Source organism: Cibotium barometz, chromosome 60 (assembly GCF_041138505.1).
Source record: "Cibotium barometz isolate CiBa-2024 chromosome 60, ASM4113850v1, whole genome shotgun sequence".
Lineage (NCBI taxonomy): Eukaryota > Viridiplantae > Streptophyta > Polypodiopsida > Cyatheales > Cibotiaceae > Cibotium > Cibotium barometz.
The window spans coordinates 14845616-14871606 of NC_141105.1; the positions used below are offsets into that span (position 1 = coordinate 14845616).

The following is a 25991-nucleotide window of genomic DNA, read 5'->3' on the forward strand; positions in this document are numbered from 1 at the left end:
GTATTTGGTGATAACCACTCTTCAAATCAAGACGGCTGAAACAAGCCGAACCATCAAGCTTATCCAAAATGTCATCAATACGCGGAATTGGAAATCTGTTCTTGATGGTAAGCTTGTTTAAAGCTCTATAGTCCACACACATGCAGAATGAGCCGTCTTTCTTTTGAACAAGAAGCACAGGAGAGCAATAAGGTGAGGAACTAGGCTGAACCAAAACTTTCTCTAAAAGCTCATTTACTTGCTTCATAATCTCTTCTTGTTGTGCGGCACTCACATGGTATGCGGGTTTGTTAGATGGAGAACTACCTGGCACAAGATCTATGCGATGATCCTTGGGCCTTTGGGGAGGTAATTCACCTGGAAATGCATCAGCAAAACAATCGTTGAATGCATGAAGAAAATTCATCCTATCATAAGTTATAGCATCCACATTTTGATGACTTGGTACAATGCTATCACGAACAAAAACCAAGTACGTAGAAAGACTCTTTTTCATTGCTTTATTAATTTGGATGTGAGATACAAGTGGGATGGAATCCCCTTCTTTGCCAGCATCAATGAAATGCATGCGGCCTCTATGCATAAAAGAAATCATGTTGGTCTTGTACTCTTTGCGGGGCTCAAGCCTATGATGCCATGGCTTGTCCAACAATACATCACATCCATTTAGTGGTGCAACTAAGAAATGTTCATTATCAAGGTAGCCCTGGATATGTATGCGCAACTTCCCTATCAGTGGGGTAACCTGCACCTCTTTACCAACAAAGGCAGCTTCGGCTTCAATCTGAGGTCCCATGTTCTCAACCTCAATACCCAAGGCAGCTGCCGTTTGTATAGAGATGAAGTTATCGGTTGCACACTCATCAAACATGAATAAGGCGGGCTGATCCTTGATTTGACCCCAAGCCTTGCATACCATCCGCTCTTTTGCATCATGATTTGTGTTTCCCTGCACATCGGGAACTGCATGTACATTAGCCTTGGTCTGCTTATCCTCGTGCTTTGGTTTGCGGTCAGGGCATTGTCGAAACATGTGCTCTTTGCTACCACAAGAAAAACATTTTCCCTCCTTGGCATATTGCTCTCTTTGCTCCGGGGTCACCAATCTTTGTCCTAGGAAGGTCGAAGATAAAATCCATAGCAATACTCTCCCACGGTCTATCTAGAATAGGCAAAAACCCAGGTGTCTTTTGACGATCATACTTCAACTTCTGACAAATGATACAATCATGAACAAAAGTATCAGCATCCCTACGCATAGTAGGCCAATAAAAGAATGCCTCCAAAGCCTTCACTGTAGCCTCAATACCACGATGGCCTGCATAAGGCGGAGCATGGCATTCTGTCAAAACCTTCTGCCTCAGCTGAGATGTGACACACAATTTGTCATGCATCATCAAGAATCCTTCCTTGAGAGAATAATGATCAACTCGCTCTTCTTTGGTCAAACGATCAAAAATCCGCTCAAAATCTGAGTCATTAGCGTACTGTTCTCACATATCATCAAGTTCATGATGAAAGATAATGGAGACGGCGGCCACATGTGGTTTCCTAGAGAAGGCATCCGCTACCACATTCTTTTTGCCATCTACATGAACAATCTGAAAGTGAAACATGAACAAAAAGTTTGCCCATCTCATATGCTTCTCTGAGAGCTTCGTTTGGGTAAGGAAATATCGAAGGGTCTGATGATCACTCTGAACAAAGAAGGTAATGCTTCCAAGTAGAAAGAGCATGAATAATCACAAGAAGCTCCTTCTTCTATACTTGTAGATTCCTTTCTCCTGGTGTGAGAGTTCTACTCTCATAAGCAATAACATGTCCCTCCTGCATAAGAACAGCTCCAATGCTATTCCCGCATGCATCACACTGTACCACAAAAGGTTTATGAAGATCTGGTAAAACCAAAACTGGACCAGTGGTTAGTTTTTCCTTAAGCTTGTTGAAAACTTCCACTTCTTTTACTGTCCATCGGAATTTTACATCTTTCTTGGTCAAGTGATGTAAAGGTGAAGCAATCTCTGCAAAGAATCGGTAAACCTCCTGTAATATGAACAAAACCCTAAGAAACTTCTCACATCATGTATGGTCTGCAAATACAGCCAATTCTTTATCGCTTCGACTTTTGCTGGATCCATCCTGACGCCATCCTTAGACACTATGTGCCCAAGAAAGTGAATCTCCTCCATGAAGAATTCACTCTTCTTTCCGTTGACAACCAACCTATGCTTTCTGAGTTTCTCAAAGACTCTGGTCAAATGCTCCCGATGCTCCTTCTCTGAGTGAGAAAACACAATCATATCATCAAAGAAAGTGCCCACAAAAGCACGGTGGGGTCGAAAAATTCGATCCATCATCCTGTTAAAAGTCGTTGGGACATTCATAAGACCAAAAGGCATGACCAAAAACTCATAGAGTCCAAAAGTTGTCCTGAAAGCTGTCTTGTGCACATCTTCTGGCCTGATGCGAATTTGATGATATCCACTCTTCAGATCAATGCGACTGAAGTAAGTTGCTCCCTGTAACGGATCCAAAATATCATCGATTCGAGGTATAGGGAATCTGTTCTTGATGGTAATCTTGTTTAGTGCCCTGTAATCAATGCACATCCGCCAAGAACCATCTTTCTTTTGTACCAAAAGCACTGGTGAACAATAGGGTGAAGAACTTGGCTGAATTAACCCTTTGTCCAACAGATCACGCACTTGGCTCATAATCTCTTCTTGTTGGGCTGCACTCACCCTATAGGGTGGCTTATTCGGTGGTGAACTTCCAGGAATCAAATCAATCCCATGATCCTCAAGCCTGGCAGGCGGTAATTCCCCTGGCAAAGCCTCTAAAAAACAATCTTGAAAACCTTTGAGAAAATCCAATCTTTCCTTATCCAACTCAGATAAGTTAGAATCCATGGTATCCTGATTCTCTTTAACAAACAATAAGTAAACAGAAAGATGTTTCTTTATTAGACGAGAAATGGCCGAGGCCGATACAACAAGAATAGATTCCCCTTTAAGCTTTACATCAAGAGTGTGTTCCTTATTCTTATTAGTGAGAGATTTTCCTGTTGAAAGTATCTACCACCACTTTAACCTTATGGCACCAAGGCATACCCAACAAAACATCACAACCCTCCAAAGGCATAATGAAGAAGTTATCCTCTCTGTCCGTGTAAGTCTGCACAACTGAGACACAGTTTCCCAATGATCGGAGAAACCTCAACCGAATGTCCAGGACAAGCCAAAGTACTAAAGTAGCCTCATGTAATACACCCATCTCCTCTGGTTTGATGCCCAACTTTGCTGCAAGCTCGGGGGTGATGAAGTTTGCACCAGCCCCAGGATCGAAAAAGATCAAAACCTCCTGATCTCAAAGTCTTCCCCATGCTCTACATAACTCTGAAGATGCATCCCCTTGCTTCATCTGAAACCGGCCTCTGATAGAAAACGAGAGTGCGGTAGGAGCAATCACCCGTCCACTTGTAGTCTAGATGAGAAATAAAACACAGATTGGAGCTAGAGTGCCCAAATCTGAAAACACAGCGACACCTGTTGGCCTCAAAGCTTGGCGCCCCTTGCGGTATTTCTTTATTCAATTAAAATAATATGGATGGCTGAGTACAACACAAAGACCAGCCAAGAGTTTACACCTGTAAGTCCAATCTGACGGCCCACAAATCCTTCTCAGCACAGAGGATCTATGCACACAGATCTGTGTCTTCAAACAACACACTGTGCCTCCCTCTGATCAGCCAAGATCACTAAGCAGGCCAGCCATGGGCATACATCTGGCATAACTCAAGTGCATGATACATCTTCTCAGCTCAAACATACATGTGCTGTCCAATCTCTGTCTTAATCCCTTGTCAATCTGCCATACCCCTCCTCTCACAAGGGGCCAGATAACACATATCTGCAACAGACATCAAGCAATAGAAAGAGAGATAGATGAACAGAAACAGAGCTTACCAAGTTCAGCTCGTGAAACAACACTGGAGGAAGCAACAGCACCAATCCGTGCTTGCAGGCACTTGAATCCACAACCCTGCTTCACACGTGTGCTTGCACTTGCCTGTATCCTCCTCCTGAAGCTCACTCCTATGCTGTCCTTGAAAGTACAGATCTGAAAATCAGCACAGTACCCGTCTCTACCGCCTCGGGATACGTGCCAGGAATTGTACTTGCACAAACAGCCGGCTGTCCACTCTTGTACCTGTCTGAATCAGAGTAAACAGTCTGTCCAGCACCTGTTTGCACCACCTACAGCAACCTGCAGCAAGTGTACTTGCTGTACCTGGCTTCCGTACACTGTACGGCAGCCATACAGTGTTGTACTGGCTGTTGTACCTGCTGGTACAGTTTGTCCAGACCCTGTGCGCAGAGAATCCAGCAGAGAGAAGAAGACCCGCCGCCTGTACTAGAGAGAGAAAGAGAGTGCTTACACAGATCTGGCCGTACAGTGCTGTACGGCTGATCTACACTCAGAAAATCAGCAGCAGCACACAGAAAAACAGCCGCCTTCCTCCTCTAGAGCTTTTCCACGCTTCTCCTCATGCGCATGAAGGAAACTCCTCTTTTACTCCACGACTCCCAAAAAGGGAAGAGAGAGAGAGAAGAGAGAGAAAACTCCTCCCCAAAGGGCCCCAACTTTAATAAGTTCCTAGGGCCACTAAGGCCTAGGGGCAAACTCCAATAAACATTAAAACTTAATGTTTCTAGTTCCCCCCTTCACACCTAGAAATGTTGTCCGGGCACCCCCCATGTGAATCATAAAATATTCTGACTCTGCAACCACCATGCCCACACTTGTCCTGCTCCATTTTCACAGGGCCATGACATACCCCCCTCTTGAAAAATGGCAAGCGTCCTCGATTGCATTCTGGTGATGCATCAAAATATCCAAAGTGAAATATACAATATGGCAAGATCAGCGTCCCGATCTCTCTGAGCCATACACATGTATCAACATTCACTGCAAACCAATGGCATAGTAATAGTCCAAGTTGTATACCACTGTGAACCATACATATCCACAAAAATCTCCATGTGACTAGTACACATATATCATAGAAGTCCCATAAACAGATGTACTGTCAGCCTCAGTACCTTCGGGTGAGAGAAAATCTACACCAAGCGACCTCTAGATGTCATCTGAGCGTGTCTGTATCAAGGGAGTGGAGGTGCTACCCCCTCTTGAGCATCAGGTAATGCTCCAGACCCATGCTCTGCTGAACCTGAATGAGCCACAATAAGAGTCGGCTCTAACTCAAAGGCATCGAGATAAAGCTGCAAAACCTGAGGTGAATCTGTTAAGTCACCTTCCTCCATCCACTTCGCATCCATCGGTGAATAGTTCTTGAACTTCACAAGATAGCGACGGGAAACTTTACCTCGTACCTTCCTTTCTTTATGTGCCAGTATCTGCTCTGGAATCAGAACCTCATCAAGTTCCTCAACTTCCGCCTGAGTCTCATCTGATACATCCTCAGGCACATCCCCACGGAAAGGTCTAAGAAGACTCACGTGAAAAGCATTGTGAATCCTCCAGTGATCTGGTAACTTCAAACGATAGGTTACCTCACCAATCTTTTCCAAAACCTGAAAAGGCCCATAATATCGCATGCTCAACTTAGGGAATAAGCGCTCTTTACCCTTCATCTTCTTGAGTCTAGCCTTTTCAAAGCGCAAAAGAACCCAATCACCCAATGCAAACTGTAAATCACGTCTGTGACGGTCTGCGGCTTTCTTTTGCTTCTGCTGAGTTTTATGGAGGGCCAACTTAACTCTCCGATAAGCTTCATCCAAGCTTTCCACATACTGATCAGCCTCAAAGATCTTATCCTTTGTATGCAAAATGGGTGGTACCTTCTTCCCTCCTTCTACAATCTCAAAAGGCGCCTTGCCTGTCGAGCTATGTACAGTGTTGTTATATGCAAACTCCACCAAAGGAAGATACTTTTCCCATTGTTGCTTGTGCTCTGACACATAACACTTGAGAAGATCCAACACTGTAGAGTTAGCCTCTTCTGACTGACCATCTGTCTGTGGATGAAATGACGATGAAAACTTGAGAGTTGTACCCATGTTGTAAAACAACCCTCTCCAAAACAAACTCGTCATCCGTGGATCACGGTCACTAATGATAGACGTAGGCAAGCCATGATACTTGAAGATGTTCGCCATGAACAACTTCACCATATGATCCACTTTAATTGTCTTCCGCACGGGAATGAAATGAGCCTGCTTACTGAACCTGCATATGATAGTCCAGATGCCATCATTTCCCGTTTGTGTCCGTGGAAGATCAAATACAAAATCCATGGCAATGCTCTCCCAAGGTCTATCCGGAATAGGTAAAGGCTGTAATAACCCTGGTGTCTTCTGACGGTCAAACTTTACCTTCTGACATACGATGCATTGCCTCACAAAGGCATCAACATCTCTTCTCAAGGTTGGCCAATAAAAGAAAGTCTCCACTGCTTTGACCATGGCGTCAATACCTCTATGACCTGCATACGGTGGAGCATGACTTTCAATCATAACCTTGAGTCGCAATGGCCTGGTAACACACAGTCTGCCATGCATCAATAAAAACCCATCTCTGAGAGTGTAATGCTCATGCCGCTGACCCTCAGACATCTGATCATACAACCTTTCAAAATCCTCATCATGGGCATACTGCTCTTTCATTTCATCAAGCTCATGATGATAAGCAAGTGAAACTGCAGAGACATGTGGCTTGCGTGACAATGCATCTGCCACTACATTCTTTTTGCCTTCCACATGCACAATCTGGAAGTGAAACATTGACAAAAAGTTTGCCCAACGCATATGCTTCTCTGAAAGCTTAGTCTGCGTGAGGAAATATCGCAAGGTCTGATGATCTGTCTGCACAGTGAAATCAGCCCCAAGCAAGTAGTGTTTCCATGTAGAAAGAGCGTGAATTACAGCCAACATCTCTTTCTCAGACACCTGCAAATGCTTCTCAGCATCTTGCAAAACTCTACTCTCATAGGCTATCACATGTCCCTCTTGCATGAGAACTGCACCAATGCTACTTCCACATGCATCACATTGGACAACAAAAGCCTTTCGGAGGTCCGGTAACACCAATACTCGGTCCGAAGTAAGCTTTTCTTTGAGCTTTTTGAATGCTGTAATTTCCCGATCAGCCCATCTAAACGGAGTTGCTTTCTTCGTCAAAGCATGAAGAGGCGAAGCAATTTCAGCAAAGTGCCGTATGTAACGCCTGTAATAGGAACACAATCCTAGAAAGCTGCGTACATCATGCACGGTCCTCAAAGCTGGCCAATAGTATTGCTTCCACCTTTGCTGGATCCATACGGACTCCATGACCAGACACAATATGCCCCAAGAAATGTATCTCCTGCAAAAAGAACTCACTCTTCTTGCCATTAACCACCAATCTATGGTTTCTGAGTTCTGCAAACACAATGGCCAAATGCCTTCTATGCTCTTCCTCAGTTCGTGAATGCACAATCATATCATCAAAGAATGTGCCCACAAACTCTCTATGAGGCCTGAAAATCATGTCCATCATTCTGTTAAATGTGGCAGGCGCATTCGTTAAACCAAAGGGCATAACCAAGAACTCATACAACCCAAACGTGGTTCGGAATGCTGTCTTATGCACATCCTCGGGTCTAATGCGTATCTGATGATACCCGCTTTTCAAGTCAATACGACTAAAAACTGTGGAGCCCTGTAAGCGGTCCAAGATGTCATCGATCCTCGGTATGGGGAATCGATTCTTGATGGTATTCTTATTCAGCGCCCTGTAATCAATACACATGCGCCAAGAACCATCCTTCTTCTGCACTAAGAGCACAGGTGAGCAAAAGGGTGATGAGCTAGGCTGTATCAACCCTTTATTCAAAAGCTCCTGCACCTGACTCATAATCTCTTCCTGTTGGGCTGCACTAACACGGTACGGCGGTCTATTCGGTGGAGTACTACCAGGAATCAGATCTATAGCATGATCTTCTGGCCTCTCAAGAGGTAATTCTGCTGGCAATGACTCGGAAAAACAGTCTTGAAACCCACTTAAGAAATCAGCCCTGTCCTTATCTAACATTGACAAATTAGACTTAGACTCATCATCCTGTGCATCCTTTACATAAATCAAGTACGCGGAAAGATGCTTTTTCATTACTGATGAAATCGCCGAAGCGGATACAATAGGAACAGATTCCCCTTTGAGTTTTACATCCAATACATGCTCTTTCCCTCTATGAGTCAGAGTAATTTTCCTATTGTAAGTATCCACCACTGCATATACCCTGTGGCACCATGGCATCCCCAACAAAACATCACAGCCATCCAAAGGTGGTCGACTACATCACACAGGGAGGAGGCTCTGGGGTTGAGCTATCAGGTATTACTGTTATTTGCCTCATGTAACGGCCCCATCTCCTCTGCGCGAATCCCCAATCGGCTAGCCAAATCTGGTGAAATGAAGTTGGCTCTAGCACCTGTGTCAAAGAAGATCAAAGCATTCTGATCTCTCACTTTGCCCCATGCCCTGCACAACTCTGTAGCTTCACCACCTAGCTGCTCCCCCACAAGATCAGGAACTAAGCCTGCAGAAGGCTTTGGTTTCTTTGGCTTGGGCTCTCCTTTATTGTCAGGGTCCTTTTTGGACGTTCTTTTGGGACAATTGAATGACATATGCCCCTCTTCAGTACAGTAGAAACACTTTTGAGCATCTCTCAAAGCCTGTCTTTCCTCAGAAGTCCTTTTGGGCATTGGCAACTTCTTATACTTTGTCTCTGTAGACCCTTTAGCATCACGAGAAGCATGCCCAAATTTTTCAGCTTTCTTGCCCAATTTCTTACTGCCTTTAAACCCAGATGAACCACCTGTGAGTAACGCATTAGCTGTCATAGCATTTTCAATCATCTGTGACATGTTCGTTACTCTTGTCTTTATACAATAATCTCGTACCTCTTTGGGCAGCCCACAACAATATTTCTCAACCTGCTCAGATAATGGCACGGCGCGATAAGAAGTCACTGGGAGTAGAGCTTCCCAAAACTTCTTGTTATAATCCTCCAAACTATCACACTTTGAAGCATCCAGCTTGTGCCATGCGGTCATAACATCCACCTCAAATGTAGATGTGAGCCATACGGAAGAGAAAACCTGTTTGAATTGAACCCATGTGGTGGGTGCTATGCCCTGCAAAAGAAGAGTAGACCACCCACTGCAAAGCATTGCCCTTGAGAAAAGTGGCAGCTTTCCTCACCTTCGAGGACTCTGTGTAATTCCCACCAGAAAAAGCAGCATCAAACTGCTGTAAAAAGGTAAGTGCCTTCAATTTATCCTTGGCCCCACTAAAAGTGTCAAACTTCACTGCAGCTCCCCCTTCCTTGTAATCCTTCGCCTTTCCCATAGGCGTTAGATTATCATATGGAAGTGGTTTCGTGAGATTGCTGCCCCCAACATTCATACCCATCATTGGGTCAACATTTCCCATTCCCATGCCAGGCATACCATACATTCCAGCCATGTTTCCATACATTCCGTTATGCATACCTGGCTGCATACCACCAAACATATTGCCTTGCATCCCACGTTGCATGCCTGCAAACATATTTCCAGCCATACCGGACTGCATACCACCATACATATTCCCCTGCATCCCAGGCTGAAAATTGGCTCCAAAAGGCCCATACATACCCATGCCTCCCTGAGGATAACCCCCAGTCATGGATTGGAACACCGAGCCACCACCAAAATAACCTGGATGCATATTCTATTGAGGAATAGGTGGCTGTCCATAGAAGGAACTCTGAGAGTTTGCACCATAAGCATGCTGCATATTCGGAAACTGGCCAAAAGATGGTTCCTGTGGGATGGCACCACTATGACCCTGAGGAAGATTCTTCGAACGAACCTCCTTCTTCTTTTTCTGGGGCTCTGTGCGGGGCTCTGTGCGAGATCTCAAAAATTCAGCAAATCTCTCGCTTTGAGTGAGCTGCATAAAAGTATCCATAACACTAGCCAAGCGATCTTTGAACCGAGCATCATCATCCTCTTTACCATGCACATCTTCTGGCTGTGTTACATCCTCATAAGGCTCAACATCTGCAGCCTGTTCTCCTGCAAAAATATCCTCAGATACATCTCTTTCAGGAAAAGTCTCTTGCTCTTCTTCTTCATGATAGAAGTACTCTTCCTCTGTATCAGACATGATTGCTGAATTTTCAGCGATGGCTTTCTTCAAAGCAACCACGAGCTCACCCCCTTCAGAAAGTTGATGATTGGTCCCGGGCACGGAACCTTGAAACCGGCCTCTGATAGAAAACCAGAGTGCGGTAGGAGCAATCACCCGTCCACTTGTAGTCTAGATGAGAAATAAAACACAGATTGGAGCTAGAGTGCCCAAATCTGAAAACACAGCGACACCTGTTGGCCCCAAAGCTTGGCGCCCCTTGCGGTATTTCTTTATTCAATTAAAATAATATGGATGGCTGAGTACAACACAAAGACCAGCCAAGAGTTTACACCTGTAAGTCCAATCTGACGGCCCACAAATCCTTCTCAGCACAGAGGATCTATGCACACAGATCTGTGTCTTCAAACAACACACTGTGCCTCCCTCTGATCAGCCAAGATCACTAAGCAGGCCAGCCATGGGCATACATCTGGCATAACTCAAGTGCATGATACATCTTCTCAGCTCAAACATACATGTGCTGTCCAATCTCTGTCTTAATCCCTTGTCAATCTGCCATACCCCTCCTCTCACAAGGGGCCAGATAACACATATCTGCAACAGACATCAAGCAATAGAAAGAGAGATAGATGAACAGAAACAGAGCTTACCAAGTTCAGCTCGTGAAACAACACTGGAGGAAGCAACAGCACCAATCCGTGCTTGCAGGCACTTGAATCCACAACCCTGCTTCACACGTGTGCTTGCACTTGCTTGTATCCTCCTCCTGAAGCTCACTCCTATGCTGTCCTTGAAAGTACAGATCTGAAAATCAGCACAGTACCCGTCTCTACCGCCTCGGGATACGTGCCAGGAATTGTACTTGCACAAACAGCCGGCTGTCCACTCTTGTACCTGTCTGAATCAGAGTAAACAGTCTGTCCAGCACCTGTTTGCACCACCTACAGCAACCTGCAGCAAGTGTACTTGCTGTACCTGGCTTCCGTACACTGTACGGCAGCCATACAGTGTTGTACTGGCTGTTGTACCTGCTGGTACAGTTTGTCCAGACCCTGTGTGCAGAGAATCCAGCAGAGAGAAGAAGACCCGCCGCCTGTACTAGAGAGAGAAAGAGAGTGCTTACACAGATCTGGCCGTACAGTGCTGTACGGCTGATCTACACTCAGAAAATCAGCAGCAGCACACAGAAAAACAGCCGCCTTCCTCCTCTGAGCCTAAGAAGAAGAAGAAGGAAGTGCGTTCTAGGAACCCACCTCAGGGCTATAGTGGTGCCTTCCCACAGGATCCTACTTTTGGACAGTTTCCTAACATGCAGAACACTTATGGTACAAACCCACAGAGTTCCTGTTTCGGACAGCCACCTATTCTGCAGCAATCCATGCATCCAGGCTATTTTGGCGGTGGTTCTGTGTTCCAATCTATGATTGGGGGTTACCCTCATGGAGGCATGGGAATGCAAGGGAATATTGGAGCTAATTTTCGACCTGGTATATGCAAGGCAATATGTATGGTGGTATGCAATCCGGAATGCAAGGAAACATGTATGGGGGCATGCAGCTCGGTATGCATAGTGGTATGTTTGGAAACATGGGAGGATCAGCAAGAATGCATGGTATGCAAGGTGTGGGAACTGGCAATGTTGACCCTATGATGGGCATGAATGCAGGGGGGTAGCAATCTTGTGAGGCCACTTCCTTACGATAATCTAACGCCTATGGGTAAGGCGAAGGATTATATGGAAGGGGGAGCTACAATTAAATTTGACACATTCAGTGGGGCCAAAGACAAGCTCAAGGCACTTACCTTTTTACAGCAGTTTGATGCTGCTTTTTTTGGTGGAAATTACACGGAATCCTCGAAAGTGAGAAAAGCTGCGACTTTTCTCAAGGGCAATGCATTGCAGTGGTGGTCCACTCTTCTTTTGCAGGGCATAGCACCATCTACTTGGATACAGTTTAAATAGGTGCTCTCTTCCGTGTGGCTCACATCTACATTTGAGGTGGATGTAACAAAAATGTCGCAGATGATAGAGAATGCCATGACCGCAAATGCGTTACTCACTGGAGTTTCATCTGGATTTAAGGGCATCAAAAGCACAAGCAAGAAAACTAAAAAGTCAGGGCATGCTTCGCATGATGCAACAATGCCTGCAGAGAAGCGGTATAAGAAGTTACCAATGCCCAAGAGAATTCCTGAGGAGAGATGAGCTCTGATGGATGCTAAGAAATGCTTTTTCTGTACCGAAGAGGGACATATGTCTTTCAATTGTCCCAAGCGTAAGTCCCAAAAGGACTCTGACATTAAAGGGGAGCCCAAGTCTAAGAAAGCAAAGCCTTCTGCAGGGTTAGTTCCTGATCTTGTTGGGGAACAGCCAGGTGGTGAGGAGACTAAGTTGTGCAAGGCATGGGGCAAAGTTAGAGATCAGAATGCTTTGATTTTCTTTGACATAGGTGCTAGAGCCAATTTTATCTCACCAGATTTGGCTGGCAGATTGGGGATCCGTGCAAAGGAGATGGGGCCTTTGTATGAGGCTAATATGGCTTGTCCTGGGTATGCAGAACCTGTTACCCCTATTATTGGGAAGCTGAGGCTTCATGTGTAGGGTTATGTGGACAGTGAGGAGTTCTATATCATGTCACTTGATGGATGTGATGTTTTGTTGGATATGCCATGGTACCATAGAGTACATGCGGTGGTGGATACATACAACAGGAAGATTACTTTGACTCATAGAGGGAAAGAGCATATTTTGGATGTAAAGCTTAAAGGGGAATCTGTTCCTACTGTATCAGCTTCGGCCATTTCATTAGTAATGAAAAAGCATCTTTCTGCGTACTTGGTTTTTGTAAAGGATGCAAAAGATGATGAGTCTAAATCTAATTTGTCTATGTTAGATAAAGACAGGACTAATTTCCTACATGAGTACCAGGATTGCTTTTCCGAGTCATTGCCATGAGAACTTCCTCCGGAAAGGCCAGAAGATCATGCTATTGATCTTATTCCGGGAAGTACCCCACCAAATAGACCACAATACCGTGTTAGTGTAGCCCAACAAGAGGAAATTATGAGCCAAGTACAGGAGTTGTTGAAAAAAGGGTTGATTCAGCCTAGCTCGTCACCCTTTTGCTCACCTGTGCTCTTAGTGCAAAAGAAAGATGGTTCTTGGCGCATGTGTATAGATTACATGGCGCTAAACAAGAACACGATCAAGAATCGATTCCCTATTCCGAGGATCGATGACATATTGGACCGCTTACAGGGCTCCACAATCTTTAGTCGTATAGACTTGAAAAGCGGGTATCATCAGATACGCATTAGACTCTGGACACGCAAATCCAGTGGGAGGTGCGTATGTTTAGGCCAGCCACCTTTGAGGACGCACTCTCGCTTGCGCAGAGTGCAGAAATGAAACACAATGGTAGCAAGCCCAAGACTTCCCAGCCGGCTTCTCCTAAGGCTAACGCCTCGGGGGGCAAAAGCCAGAACCAGACGGGGTCTTCCCCAGGACAGAGCCCGGGAGCCTCTGGCTCCAAGAACTCGAACAATGCGTCTAAGCTTACTCCAGACCAAAAAGCGGAGGCAGGCAAGACAGGTGGCAAGTTGAGTGCTGAGGAGCTTGCTCAGTACAGGAAGGAGGGTAGATGTTACTTTTGTCACACAAAAGGGCATACTTCTCGGGATTGTCCGAAGAAGCCTCCAAAGCCCGCCGCCGCCTCCACAGCTTCCGTGGTGAGCACAGCTCCCACACAGACCCCAGTGGCTACCCCTAGTTCTTCAACCCCCGGTGCTTCAGTTGGAGCAATTATTAGCCGGGAGCTCGAAGATAAGCAGAAGGGCGCCCATGACCAGGAGTATGAGCGCAACGAATTGCTCAAGACCTTTGGCTACATAGGTGGCCAGAGAGTCGTTGTCTTGTTTGACAGCGGCAGCACGGAGGATGTGATCACGGAAGAGGCCGCTAGGCGTGCCCGTTTCGAGCTCACTCCGGTGGACAAACAAGTTGAGGGTTTTAGCACAGGTATGACAACGAGCGTCAAGTATGAGGCTCTAGGTGCTAAATTAGTGATTCAGGGCATAGAGTTTGTGCGTGACTTTATGGTTGCCCCTCTTGTAGGAGCAGACATAATTTTGGGTATCCAGTGGTTTCACAAGTTTCTTCCTGATGTCAAGTGGGACAAGCACACGTTCCAGATTGATCGGAATGTGTCAAACACCCCGGTGACCATTAAGTGTGAGCCAGGTATTCCAAACTTTCCGCTCATAAGCCACTTGCAGGCTAAGCGAGCAGTCAGGAAAGGCGCACAGTGTGCGATGATTTACATCCAGACAGCCCAGACGGTGGCCAGTGCTTCCGAGAAGTACTCGGTTCTCCATGAAAAGTTCCAGAAGATTTTTCTTCGGGACAGTCTCCCTCCCCAGCTTCCCCCGTCCAGACCGGAGGATCACAAGATTGATCTCCTCCCAGGCTCGGAACCCCCGAGCAAGTTTCCGTATCGCCTTTCTAAGGCAATGGAATCGGAGTTGGACCGCCAACTCCAAGAATTGTTGCAAGCTGGCTTCATCCGCCCCAGCGTGTCGCCATTTGCAGCACCGATCTTATTTGTCAAGAAGAAAGATGGGTCTTCTCGGTTGTGTGTCGATTATCGTGCACTCAACAAGCTGACTATCAAGAGCAGATTCCCGATGCCTCGAATTGACTATATTCTCGAGAGGCTGAATGGAGCTAAGGTGTTCTCTAAATTGGATTTAAAGAGTGGGTACCACCAGGTTCGGATTGTGGAGGGGGACATCCCCAAGACAGCTTTCCGTACAGAACGGGCCCACTATGAATTTGTGGTCATGCCATTTGGTTTGACGAACGCCCCAGCTACATTTAACCGCATGATGATGCGTATTTTCCGGGAGTTGATTGGAGTGTGTGTGTTCATATTTCTGGACGACATACTCATATTTTCAGCTACAGTTGAGCAGCATGACATTGATGTGGAGAAAGTCCTTAAGTTGCTGGAAAGCAACGAGCTCTATATCAATGAAAAGAAGTCAGAATTTTATCTGTTCCAGGTACATAACTTGGGATATATAATCAGTGCCGAAGGCATTCGACTTGATCCGGCTAAAGTGGCCGAGATTGTTAACTGGGAAGTACCTCAGACTGCTTATGACATTAGATCATTTGTGGGTATATGCCAGGCATATTCCACCCACATTGACAAGTTTTCTGATCTCTCCGCAGACCTCACCGATCTGCTAAAGGGAGTGAAAACAAGGAGGCAAAAGATTCGAATGACTCCACGAGCGTTGGAGGCATTCCAGAACCTCAAGGTGGCTTTGTCAGAAGCGCCTTGTCTAGCCCTTGCCTCGTGGGACGAACCATTTCAGGTGATCACCGATGCGAGTAACATCGCAATTGGAGGTGTATTGCAACAGAATGGTCATCTGGTAGCTTACATGTCTCGTAAGTTACTGCCCGCCGAAAAGAATTACTCAGTCTATGATCGTGAACTCCTAGCAGTCATTCAGGCCTTGAAACATTGGAAACATTTCCTGTATGGCCGTGACTTCGAGGTTCGCACTGACCATCAGGCATTGCGCTGGATTCAGACGATGCCCAGTGCACAGTGGAGTGATCGACAGCACCGCTGGAGTCAGATATTCCAGCAGTTTGGTGGCATGATTGAGTACCTTCCAGGAAAGGCCAATCCAGTGGCCGATGCTTTGAGCAGGAAGGAACAAGTAGCTGCGATTCAGACCACTAGACTAGACCTTGTTGGTACAGGACTAGAAGACATGAAGCACACGTACGCGGATTCCGAGGAATTCGGTACACAGTGGGAACAGGCATTGGATGCCACAGGACCATGCCATTTTCTGATACGCGATGGTTGGCTTTACTACAAAGGCCGACTGTGTGTCATGAAATCATTCCGGACAGCTCTTCTCCATGATGCCCATGACGCCATTACAGGTGGTCATAGGGGCATGAATTCGACTCTGGAGAAATTAGAACGGCAATACTATTGGCCAAAGATGAGGCGTGATGTGTTTACCTATGTACAACGCTGTGACATTTGTCAAAAGGTGAAAGCTCCTCGTGGAAAGAAGATAGGGTTGTTACAGCCTTTGCCAATTCCCGAGGGTCCTTTCCAAGACATTTCGATGGACTTTGTCACAAATCTGCCTCCCAGTCCGAGTAAGCGTAATACACAGTGTTTGACTATTGTTGACAGGTTCAACAAATTTGTGATGCTTATTCCTTGCAGGGCCAATGTGACCGCCGCTCAGCTATTTATTCGGCATTGGTACCCGATTGGTGGGATTCCTAGGACCATAGTGTCAGACCGAGATGCCAAGTTTACCAGTCATTTTTGGAGGGCATTGTTTGATAATTTTTGTACTAAGTTGCATTTTTCCAGTGCATTCCACCCACAGACAGATGGCCAGACAGAGATATACAACCAGTTGGCCTTTGATGTGCTGAAGTATTATGTCCACGATCAGCAAGGTAAGTGGGAATCGTTTTTGCCTTTAGTTCAAGCTGTTTTGAATGACTCTTTTTCTTCAGCTATTGGCAGGACTCCATATGAGGCAGCATTTGGAAGGCCTTTCCAGTCGTTGTTAACCAGGACGTCGTCTTCAGTACCGGAGGCGAACAGAGTGACGGAGTCTTACCAGGAGATACTAGAGTCCGTCAAAGACAGATTGGCTAAAGCGCAAGAGGCCTACACTCGACAGGCCAATAAAGACCGAAGGGACATGAAGTTTTCGGAAGGAGATTGGGTATATCTTCGGATTATGAAGCAAAGATTAAAGCAGGTGGACAAGCGATGCCCAAAGTTGTCTTTCAGGAGCTTCGGACCATTCCCCATCCGGAAAAAGATTAATGAGGTGTCTATGCAGTTAAAGCTACCTCCGAGTTGGACTATGCACGATGTATTTCATGTCAGTTGGTTGAAGCCATATGCAGGTCCACCCCCTTCAGAGGTCAAAGACGAAGCGGAACCAGACATCATTGATGAAGCCGAAGTAATGGTTCCGGAACAGATCCTTCTGCACCGTTTCAAGCATGGCTCAGGCCGAAGACTACGACAATTCCTCACGAAGTTTCAGGACCGAGGAACTCATGAAGCGGTATGGCTCGACAAAGAATTTTTCGAAGATTATCTGGCTTTATTGACGGATTATTTGGAGGCTATGCAGCTTCCGTCAAGTTAAGCAGAAGGGGATGTCACGTGCATCCCGCACTTGGATGCCACGTAGACATTTCTGTACAGAAGGTGCAGGACCTGGGTTGGTGAACTGGTCCCATGTGAGCCCAGTCCGGGACGAGTCAGCCAGGGATCCATCTCAGTCGTCCGAGGTCAGGTGTGCATTGTCCTGCACATGAGTCCAAGGTCAGGTGTGCATTGTCCTGCACATGAAGCAGTGCCAGTCCGCGCTGTGAGTCTCCCTCTGGAATGATGTCAGATGTGCTGAGTATCTGGTTTGCAACTGGATGCCAGGCCTCTGTAGGCATGTAGTTTGCATGTAGAGATGGGGCCAGCCCATAGGGCTACCCCAGTGCAAGGATTTGCAGCTTGCATACTTAGTATGGGCATGGGGGAGGTATAGAACCACCCCCAAGGGGCCAGGAGGGCCCAAGATATTGCCCACCAGCCAAGGCAAGGGCTGGAGGGGCAGTCGGCCAGCTCCAGAGCCTCTGGACAGGCAGCCGACAGAGTGTAAAACCCTAGAACAGCAGGCAGCCAGGTGTGGGGGGCAGTCCCACACCTCTGCGCAGCATGTCCAGCAGCCAGGGTGCTGCCCAGAGTCATGCGCAGGCTGGACAGGGTCTAAACAAGTGTGAAAACACTTTATTAAAGTGTGAACACAATTTATTAACAAGACTCAGTCGTGGGCTGTCCTGAAGCCAGCCGACTGCATGAAGGGAGGGGTATAAATACCCAAGTCTTAAATCATTTCTTCCATCTCATAATTCACCAAGAGCCTCAAGCATTCAAGGGCCAGGACAGCCAAGGGTTTGCTAAAGCTAAGGGGTGAAGGACTGAAGGTCAAGGGCAGGTTTTCCAGCCAAGAAAAGGTCAAGTACTTTGTATTTGTTTCAGATTTACATCATTCTAATAAAGCAAATACACCATTCGTGGTGGGGGCCCTACAGAGGGTAATTGGGACCCAATACTGTGTCCTCTCCATCTCCCCTTTCTCTCTCTATTTTCTGCACATCGTCTTTCAGTTTGTACGTTAATTTCGTCGCGAAAAGAGTGCTGTTTTCTGAGTTTTGAAGTACCGATCCTTCTCCGAAGCTTCCGCATATTACAGACCGTGCATGATGTACGCAGCTTTTTGGGCTTGTGTTCCTATTACAGGCGGTACATACGATATTTTGCTGAGATTGCTTCGCCCCTTCATGCTTTAACAAAGAAGAGAACTCTGTTTCGATGGGCTGATCGGGAAATTGCAGCCTTTAAAAAGCTTACTTCAGATCCCGTATTGGTATTACCGGATCTCCAAAAGGCTTTTGTTGTCCAGTGTGATGCATGTGGAAACAGCATTGGGACAGTTCTCATGCAAGAAGGACATCTGATAGCCTATGAGAGTCGTATATTACAGAATGCCGAGAAGCATTTACAGGTTTATGAGAAAGAGATGTTGGCTGTAATTCATGCTCTTTCTACATGGAAACACTATTTGCTTGGGACTGATTTCACTGTACAGACAGATCATCAAACCTTACGTTATTTCCTCACGCAAACTAAACTTTCTGAGAAGCATATAAGATGGGCCAACTTTTTGTCTATGTTCCACTTTCAGATTGTACATGTGGAAGACAAAAAGAATGTTGTGGCAGATGCTTTGTCACGCGAGCCACAGGTCTTAGCAGTTTCACTTGCTTATCATCATGAGCTTGATGAGATGAAAGAGTAGTATGCCCAAGATGAGGATTTTGGCAAGGTCTATGATCAGATGTCTGAGGGTCAACGGCATAATCATTATACTCTCAGGGATGACTTTTTGTTGATGCATGGTAGACTGTGTGTTACCAGGCAATTACGACTCAAGGTTATGATTGAAAGTCATGCTCCACCGTATGCAGATCATAGAGGTATTGACGCTACGGTAAAGGCAGTTGAGGCTTTCTTTTATTGGCCGACCTTGAGAAGAGATGTTGATGCTTTTGTTAGGCAATGCATCGTATGTCAGAAGGTGAAGTATGACCATCAGAAGACACCAGGGTTACTTCAGCCTTTACCTATTCTAGATAGACCATGCGAGAGCATTGCCATGGATTTATATTTGATCTTCCGAGGACACAAACGGGGAATGATGGCATTTGGACTATCATATGCACGTTCAGTAAGCAGGCTCATTTCATTCCCATGCGTAAGAAGATCAAAGTTGATCACATGGTGAAGTTGTTCATGGCAAGCATCTTCAAGTATCATGGCATGCCTTCGTCTATCATTAGTGACCGTGATCCACAGATGACGAGTTTATTTTGGAGAGGGTTGTTTAACAACATGGGTACAACTCTCAAGTTTTCATCATCGTTTCATCCAAAGACAAATGGGCAATCGGAAGAGGCTAATTCCATAGTGTTAGATCTTCTCAAGTGTTATGTGTAAGAGCACAAAAAACAATGGGAAAAGTATCTTCCTTTGGTGGAGTTCGCTTGTAACAACACCATCCATACCTCGACGGGCAAGGCGCCTTCTGAGATTGTGAAAGGAGGGAAGAAAGTACCACCCATTTTACACACAAAGGATAAGATCTTTGAGGCTGACCAGTATGTGGAGAACATGGATAAAGCTTATAGGAGAGTTAAGTTGGCACTCCAAAAAACTCAGCAAAAGCAAAAGAAGGCTTGCATTGGGTAACTGGGTTCTTTTGCGATTTAAGAAAGCTAGGCTCAAAAAGATGAAGGGTAAAGAGCACTTATTCCCTAAGTTGAGCATGCGCTATTATGGACCTTTTCAGGTATTGGAAAAGATTGGTGAGGTGGCCTATCGTTTGAAGCTACCATATCACTGGAGGATTCACAATGCATTTCATGTGAGTCTACTTAGACCTTTCCGTGGGGATGTGCCTGAGGATGTATCAGATGAGGCTTAGCCGGAAGTTGAGGAACTTGATGAGGTTCTTATTCCAGAGCAGATACTGGCACATAAGAAAAGAAAGGTACGAGGTAAAGTTTCCCGTCGCTATCTTGTGAAGTTCAAGAACTATTCACCGATGGATGCGAAGTGGATGGAGGAGGGTGACTTAGCAGATTCACCTCAGGTATTGCAGCTTTATCTCGATGCCTTTGAGTTGGAGCCGACTCTTGCTACGGCTCATTCAGGTTCAGCAGAGCATGGGTATGGGGCATTGCCTGATGCTCAAGAGGGGGGTAGCACCTCCACTCCCTTGATACAAACAGGCTCAGATGTCATCTAGAGGTCGCTTGGTGTAGCTTTTGTCTCACTCGAAAGTACTGACAGTTGACGATACATCTGCTTATGGGACTTCTATGATATATGTGTACTAGTCACATTGGATGTTGTGGTTGTGTATGGTTCACAGTGATATACAACTTGAACTATTACTACACCATTGGTTTGCAGTGAATGTTGTTACATATGCATGGCTTAGAGAGATTGGGACGCTAATCTTGCCATATTGTACATTTCACTTTTAGTTGGATCACATGGCTGATATCATATGGTGTTGGGCAGCCTTTGTTATCAGTGTGGTTCCGCTTTGGATGTCTTGCTGTATCACCAAATTGAAATCGAGGACGCTTGCCATTTTTCAAGAGGGAGGTATGTCATGACCCTGTGAAATTGGTGCAGCATAAGTGTTAGCATGGTGGTCAATGAGTAAGTTATATATTTAAATGTTCATACTTGGGTGCCCGGACAAAAAGGAAACATGTGTGGACAACCCCAAGTGTGAAGGAGACAAAGAAATTAGAACTTAAAAGGTTTTATAACCTTCAGTGAGGATTTATAACCTTTGGGGGCCCCTAAGCTATTTATGGAGGCTAATCTACTTTTGGAGCACACGCCTCTCTCTCTCTCTCTCTCTCTCTCTCTCTCTCTCTCTCTCTCATGCTTTTAGGGAAAGGGGGGCTAGCAGGCAGCGCTAGAGGCTGGCTTTGGAAAACAGGTACTGAAGGGGAGGAACCGGCCGATGCTACAGGCAGCACAGGTGTTTTTTATTCTCTCTCTCACTGTCACTTCTGTACTCCCTCATATTCATGTATTCATGTATCCATGTACTCATGTACCCCATTTTGACTAGTAGCATTAGCTTCCCACTCTCCCTAGTTGCTGCTTCCGGATGCTCCCTACTGATGTATTGTAGGGCTAGATACTTACCTTCAATCCTTTCTTTTCTTTTCCAGATAGTGTATCAGATGTCACATGGTTGTAACTTTGGTCTCATAGATCACTTTGGCCTTTTGAAGACGTTAATATAACATTTCATTTCATTTCTCTCTGGCGGCTGCTTTGGGGGCATTCATCACTCGACTCCTCAAACATAGAGACGAGCTTGAGTCACATTATGCCACACACTAGCTTGCTAGTTTTACCCTTCATAGTAACAGAAGGAGACTTTTTTTTGTCTTGTACTAGTTTGTTGGTCCCATGGGTCATATTTGGCCCCCAGTGGGGACGATAATACAATATTCTTCTTCTTCTTCTTCTTTTTCTCTCTCTCTTACACACGCACATGCGCGCGCGCAAGTGCACACACACAAGAATAAGTTTGGATACACAAATACCCCCACCCATCCTTTGCACCGTCCTATCCCATAACAATCATCACTTCCCGTCTATGAACTCCACGTTGACAGGTGCTGAGAGGCAGCCCCCTCAGGTGTGGGTGGGACAGGCACCTATGGACGTGTAATTTTCCCACACAATACCACCTCCTGATCGGACCCTCCGCCCCCGTGCCAACAACAGGCAGGCAACCACGTAGCCTACTGAAGTAAATCATACTTAAGTAGAAGGCATGAATCAATTCATAAACATAGTGTCAAATGGCATAGCAAACCATATCCATGCAGTAAAGCCTAAAACAAAATGTGCTAGCCCAAGATATTATTAAAGTGGCTCTACATCAGCATACTTACAAAATTGATAGGAGTATATAAATAAGAACACAAAGTAAGGCCTCAATTCCAAAGACTACTTTAAATAACAAGAGTAGCATGAACATACCAAGTGCCTCACTGACTGGGCATTTGCCTCTCGATAAAATCGACTTGCTTTCACAGCTGCCGTAGCCAGTCGTTTTGCATCTGCCGCATGGGTTCTTTGAGAGTTGTACACTGCTTCTTCAGTTTCAAACTTTGCTATTTTGATAAATGCTAACCCAAGCTCTCCCACAGTTTCCCCAACTTCCTGCTGAGCTTTTATCAAAACCTCAGCCTGCATGCCACCACCACATCCACCCCATTAAGCATCCCAACAGGCTACAATGGTACATTCTCAAGCCAATTGTAAGGCTCTAGAAAACGAGACCCTTGACACATGAAAAATAGAGCACAAAAAAGAGCTTTCCACAAGCTTGCCTGTTGAGATGCCTCACTCAAATGATGCTCCAAACCCTCTAGCTTTTCTTTTCTTTCCAGGAAGCCTTTGTCATCTTCATTTACTGCTGGCTTGACTCCACCCCACTCAACTGTGACTGACTGTTTCAACTCTTTAAACAAGCGCACCAAGTCTCTGCCCCCCTTGGCAGGCTGGACAACATCCTGTGGTGACATAACAACACTTCCCTCCCCAAAAAGCTGTCGTGGAAGGCTTGCAGCCCCATCTAGCATCCTCGAGGCCATATCTGTAGTTGGTGTCAGCGGCAGCTTCCCCTGAGATTGTAAGAATAATCTCAGCTCATCGCTGAATCTGATGACCGGATGGTTGGCTAGCCTGCGGAGGTACTTCTCCAAAGCAACCCTCCTCTGCTCAATAAACTCCTGCTTTTGCATGACCTGACTCTCCACGATGCTCTTGTCGGGACGAACCGGGATAAAGTAACCCCGGTAAGCTTCTGCGAGCTTATCAGCCAGTGTCACCACATCCCGGAATCGCCGTCTAACGGCAAAATCATGGCCCCCATACTGCGGGATGTTAGTGTGGGTGACAATAAGGTATGTGACATATGTACTATTCCCAGGTACTATCGACATGTTCACCGTGTCCTGCACTTTTTGCGGCTGGGAGACAGTGATGGTTAGATGTTCTGAAAATGAAGAATAAGATGATGATGACGACAACAGCAATGAGTTTAACCCGAGCTCTCTTGAACTCCCGTTGCTGCCTGGAGAGACCTCAGCCGCATACGGAGTGAAGATGACGTCGGCATAAGATGGCGGCTCCACGAGGGCATCCTCCCTGCCATTGCTACCGGCAGGCTCTTTTGGACTCTTGGAGGAAGACTTTTTGTAAAGCTCTTCAAAGGGGTCTGCTTTGTCTTCTTTATGGATGGAGAGAGGGTGAGAATCTTCTATGGGCGGCAAGCTTCTGGACATGGTGCTTTTGTAGTTGCTATTCAAAAGCGAGGAGTCAAGAACCAGGCTTTCCATGGCGTCTGTGGAATAGAACTGGGTGTCCTGCGTATCACCATCCTCAGGCCCCATCATCGCATAGATTTAGGAAAAACCAGGAAAACTAACCAACTCTCAACCCTGCCGTAGATGCTGCCAAGTTGAGCCAAGGATAAATATTCGTATCAGAAGATGTATGGACAGATCACACACATACATCTTGTATCGGGCAACCCAAGCACACTATGGCAGTAAAGAAACCGATTTAAATCAATTATATCGCTCCTGTATGTGGTGACTGTGTCGATGTACAAACAAAATCTTTCCATGATCGACTAAATTAAAACCTAAAAACAAGAACAAAAATGGACAAGAATCAACTGAAAATTTTCCCAACAAAGTAGTATTAACAAGATGGGACAGAAGGCATTGCATCAGAAGAAGCTTAACTAAATGAAATGAATTTAACCGATTCCAGCAAAGTTGAGCTCTTTGGATCTAGTAGACCCAAACTATGATCTCTTGTGAAAGAGAAACCCAGATATGTGAGAAAAACCCTGATGTAACCTCGGATAAGAAACCTGATATGCTCAGATAAGGGCACAAAACCCTAATTTAACCCTCATACAATCCTAATATGCTCAGATGAGGAAAGAGATCGCCGTAGTGTGCTCAGGTAAGGGAAAGAAAAACCCTAATGTGCTCAGGTAAGGTAAGATACCTCGGATCGTTCGGACTCTGAGCCAAAAATGCAGAAATAGGAAAATCTGGTTCCTGTTTAGAATCTAGCATAAAAAAGCAGGATAGACATGGAATCTGTACCGACAAAGTAGCATCTGACGTACAAATCGACAAAGAAGGTACCTGGAGAAGAGCTGCTAAGGCGTGATGCAGCTCCTGGTTTATAGTAACCCTAATTTGCCATGGGTTCAAGCAGAACCAAATGGACCTGCAACGTTTTCGTTTTTCACTTGCAATTTTTTTCAGTCCGAAATATTGCAAAATTCAACGCATTTTTATATCTATATATATACTATATACTATACTGAGTCTTTTTTGACAAGTGTTATCAAACAATGGGGGTGGACACAGAGCGGGGAAGAGAGAGAGGGGAGGGCCGAAGAGAGAGCGGTGTCAACCCCATCGAGAGCCGACTTGTTAGTTTTAGTTATGACAAAAATTGAAGCTTTCATCAACATAGAAGTGAAGTTTCTTTTGACACGTGTCATCAAAGAATGCAAAGTACGGGGGGTGGATACAGAGCAGGGGAGGGCCAAAAAGAGAGAGAGATAGAGGTGTCAACCCCGTCAAAGACAGGTGAGAGCCAACTTGTTCGTTTTAGTTATTTGAAATACGACAAAAATTGAAGCTTTCATCAACATAGAAGTGAAGTCTCTTTTGACACGTATCATCAAAGAATGCAAAGTGTGGGGGGTGGACAGAGAGCGGCGGGGGAGAGAGAGGGGGGAAGGCCGAGAAGAGAGAGAGAGAGAGAGAGAGAGAGAGAGAGAGAGAGGTCCACCCCGTCAGAGACGGGTGAGAGGGGTGAGAGCCAACTTGTTAGTTTTAGTTATTTGAAATATGACAAAAATTGTAGCTTTCATCAACATAGAAGTGTGACCAACATTTATAGAGAGACGTCTCCTCATTTACAAATTTCTTTTTTAAATTTTATTTATCTTCCCCAATTTTTAAAAAAAATGTGTGATCAACATAGAGGTGCAATGCAAAAGAGCAATACACCAGCACTAAAGAAAAGTCTTGTGGAAACCTTTCACAAAACCTACCACATACTATCTATAAAGATTTGCCAATTGTTAAGAGTTAAAAAAGTCCAAGGAAAATTTGAGACACACACAGAGGAGGAGGAATGAGGGGTAGAGGAAAGAGAGGAGAGGGTGGGGGGAGGAGGGGGGGAGGAGGGGGGGTTCAACACACTACAAGGAAGGGGTAAGTCTCCCTCCTGCAAGAGAAAATGTTTCTTATAATTTATAACTAGATCCATTGTATGGCTCTCCCATAGGAGAAGGATCCATTTGACACAATTAGAAAAAAAAACCTGCTTGTAAGAGCAATCCAAAGCCTAGCTTTAATGATCGAATCTTAAACATGCCAAAATATCATGTATAAACTGTTTGATCTCTTTCACCTTCTCTACTATGATAGCATTATTGCCCTTTCAACTCATTGAAACTATAAAGCATACAAATTCATGATTTACACTTTCACACTCCTTATATCATGAAAATGAATCAAATGTAACCCAAAA

At 45.4% G+C, this 25991-nt stretch overlaps 1 protein-coding gene across 5 annotated transcripts in view; it reads right to left on the reverse strand.

Annotated features, from left to right (window-relative positions):
* Window positions 1-24740, reverse strand: part of LOC147605028 (sorting nexin 2B-like) — a 72463-nt gene extending 47723 nt beyond the window's left edge. The window contains exons 1-4 of one of the 5 annotated variants that reach the window (XM_086793781.1): window positions 24587-24727; window positions 24444-24496; window positions 22751-23875; window positions 22398-22607 (exon numbers count right to left, since the gene is read on the reverse strand). In XM_086793781.1, the coding sequence (XP_086649907.1) occupies window positions 22398-22607; window positions 22751-23818 (1278 nt within the window). In that variant the 5' untranslated portion in view covers window positions 23819-23875; window positions 24444-24496; window positions 24587-24727. Of the gene's footprint in view, window positions 1-22397; window positions 22608-22750; window positions 24070-24443; window positions 24497-24586 lie in introns of all 5 variants that reach the window. The other 4 variants (XM_086793778.1, XM_086793779.1, XM_086793777.1 and 1 more) reach the window with 4 other exon arrangements.
* Between the last annotated feature and the right edge of the window lie 1251 nt (window positions 24741-25991).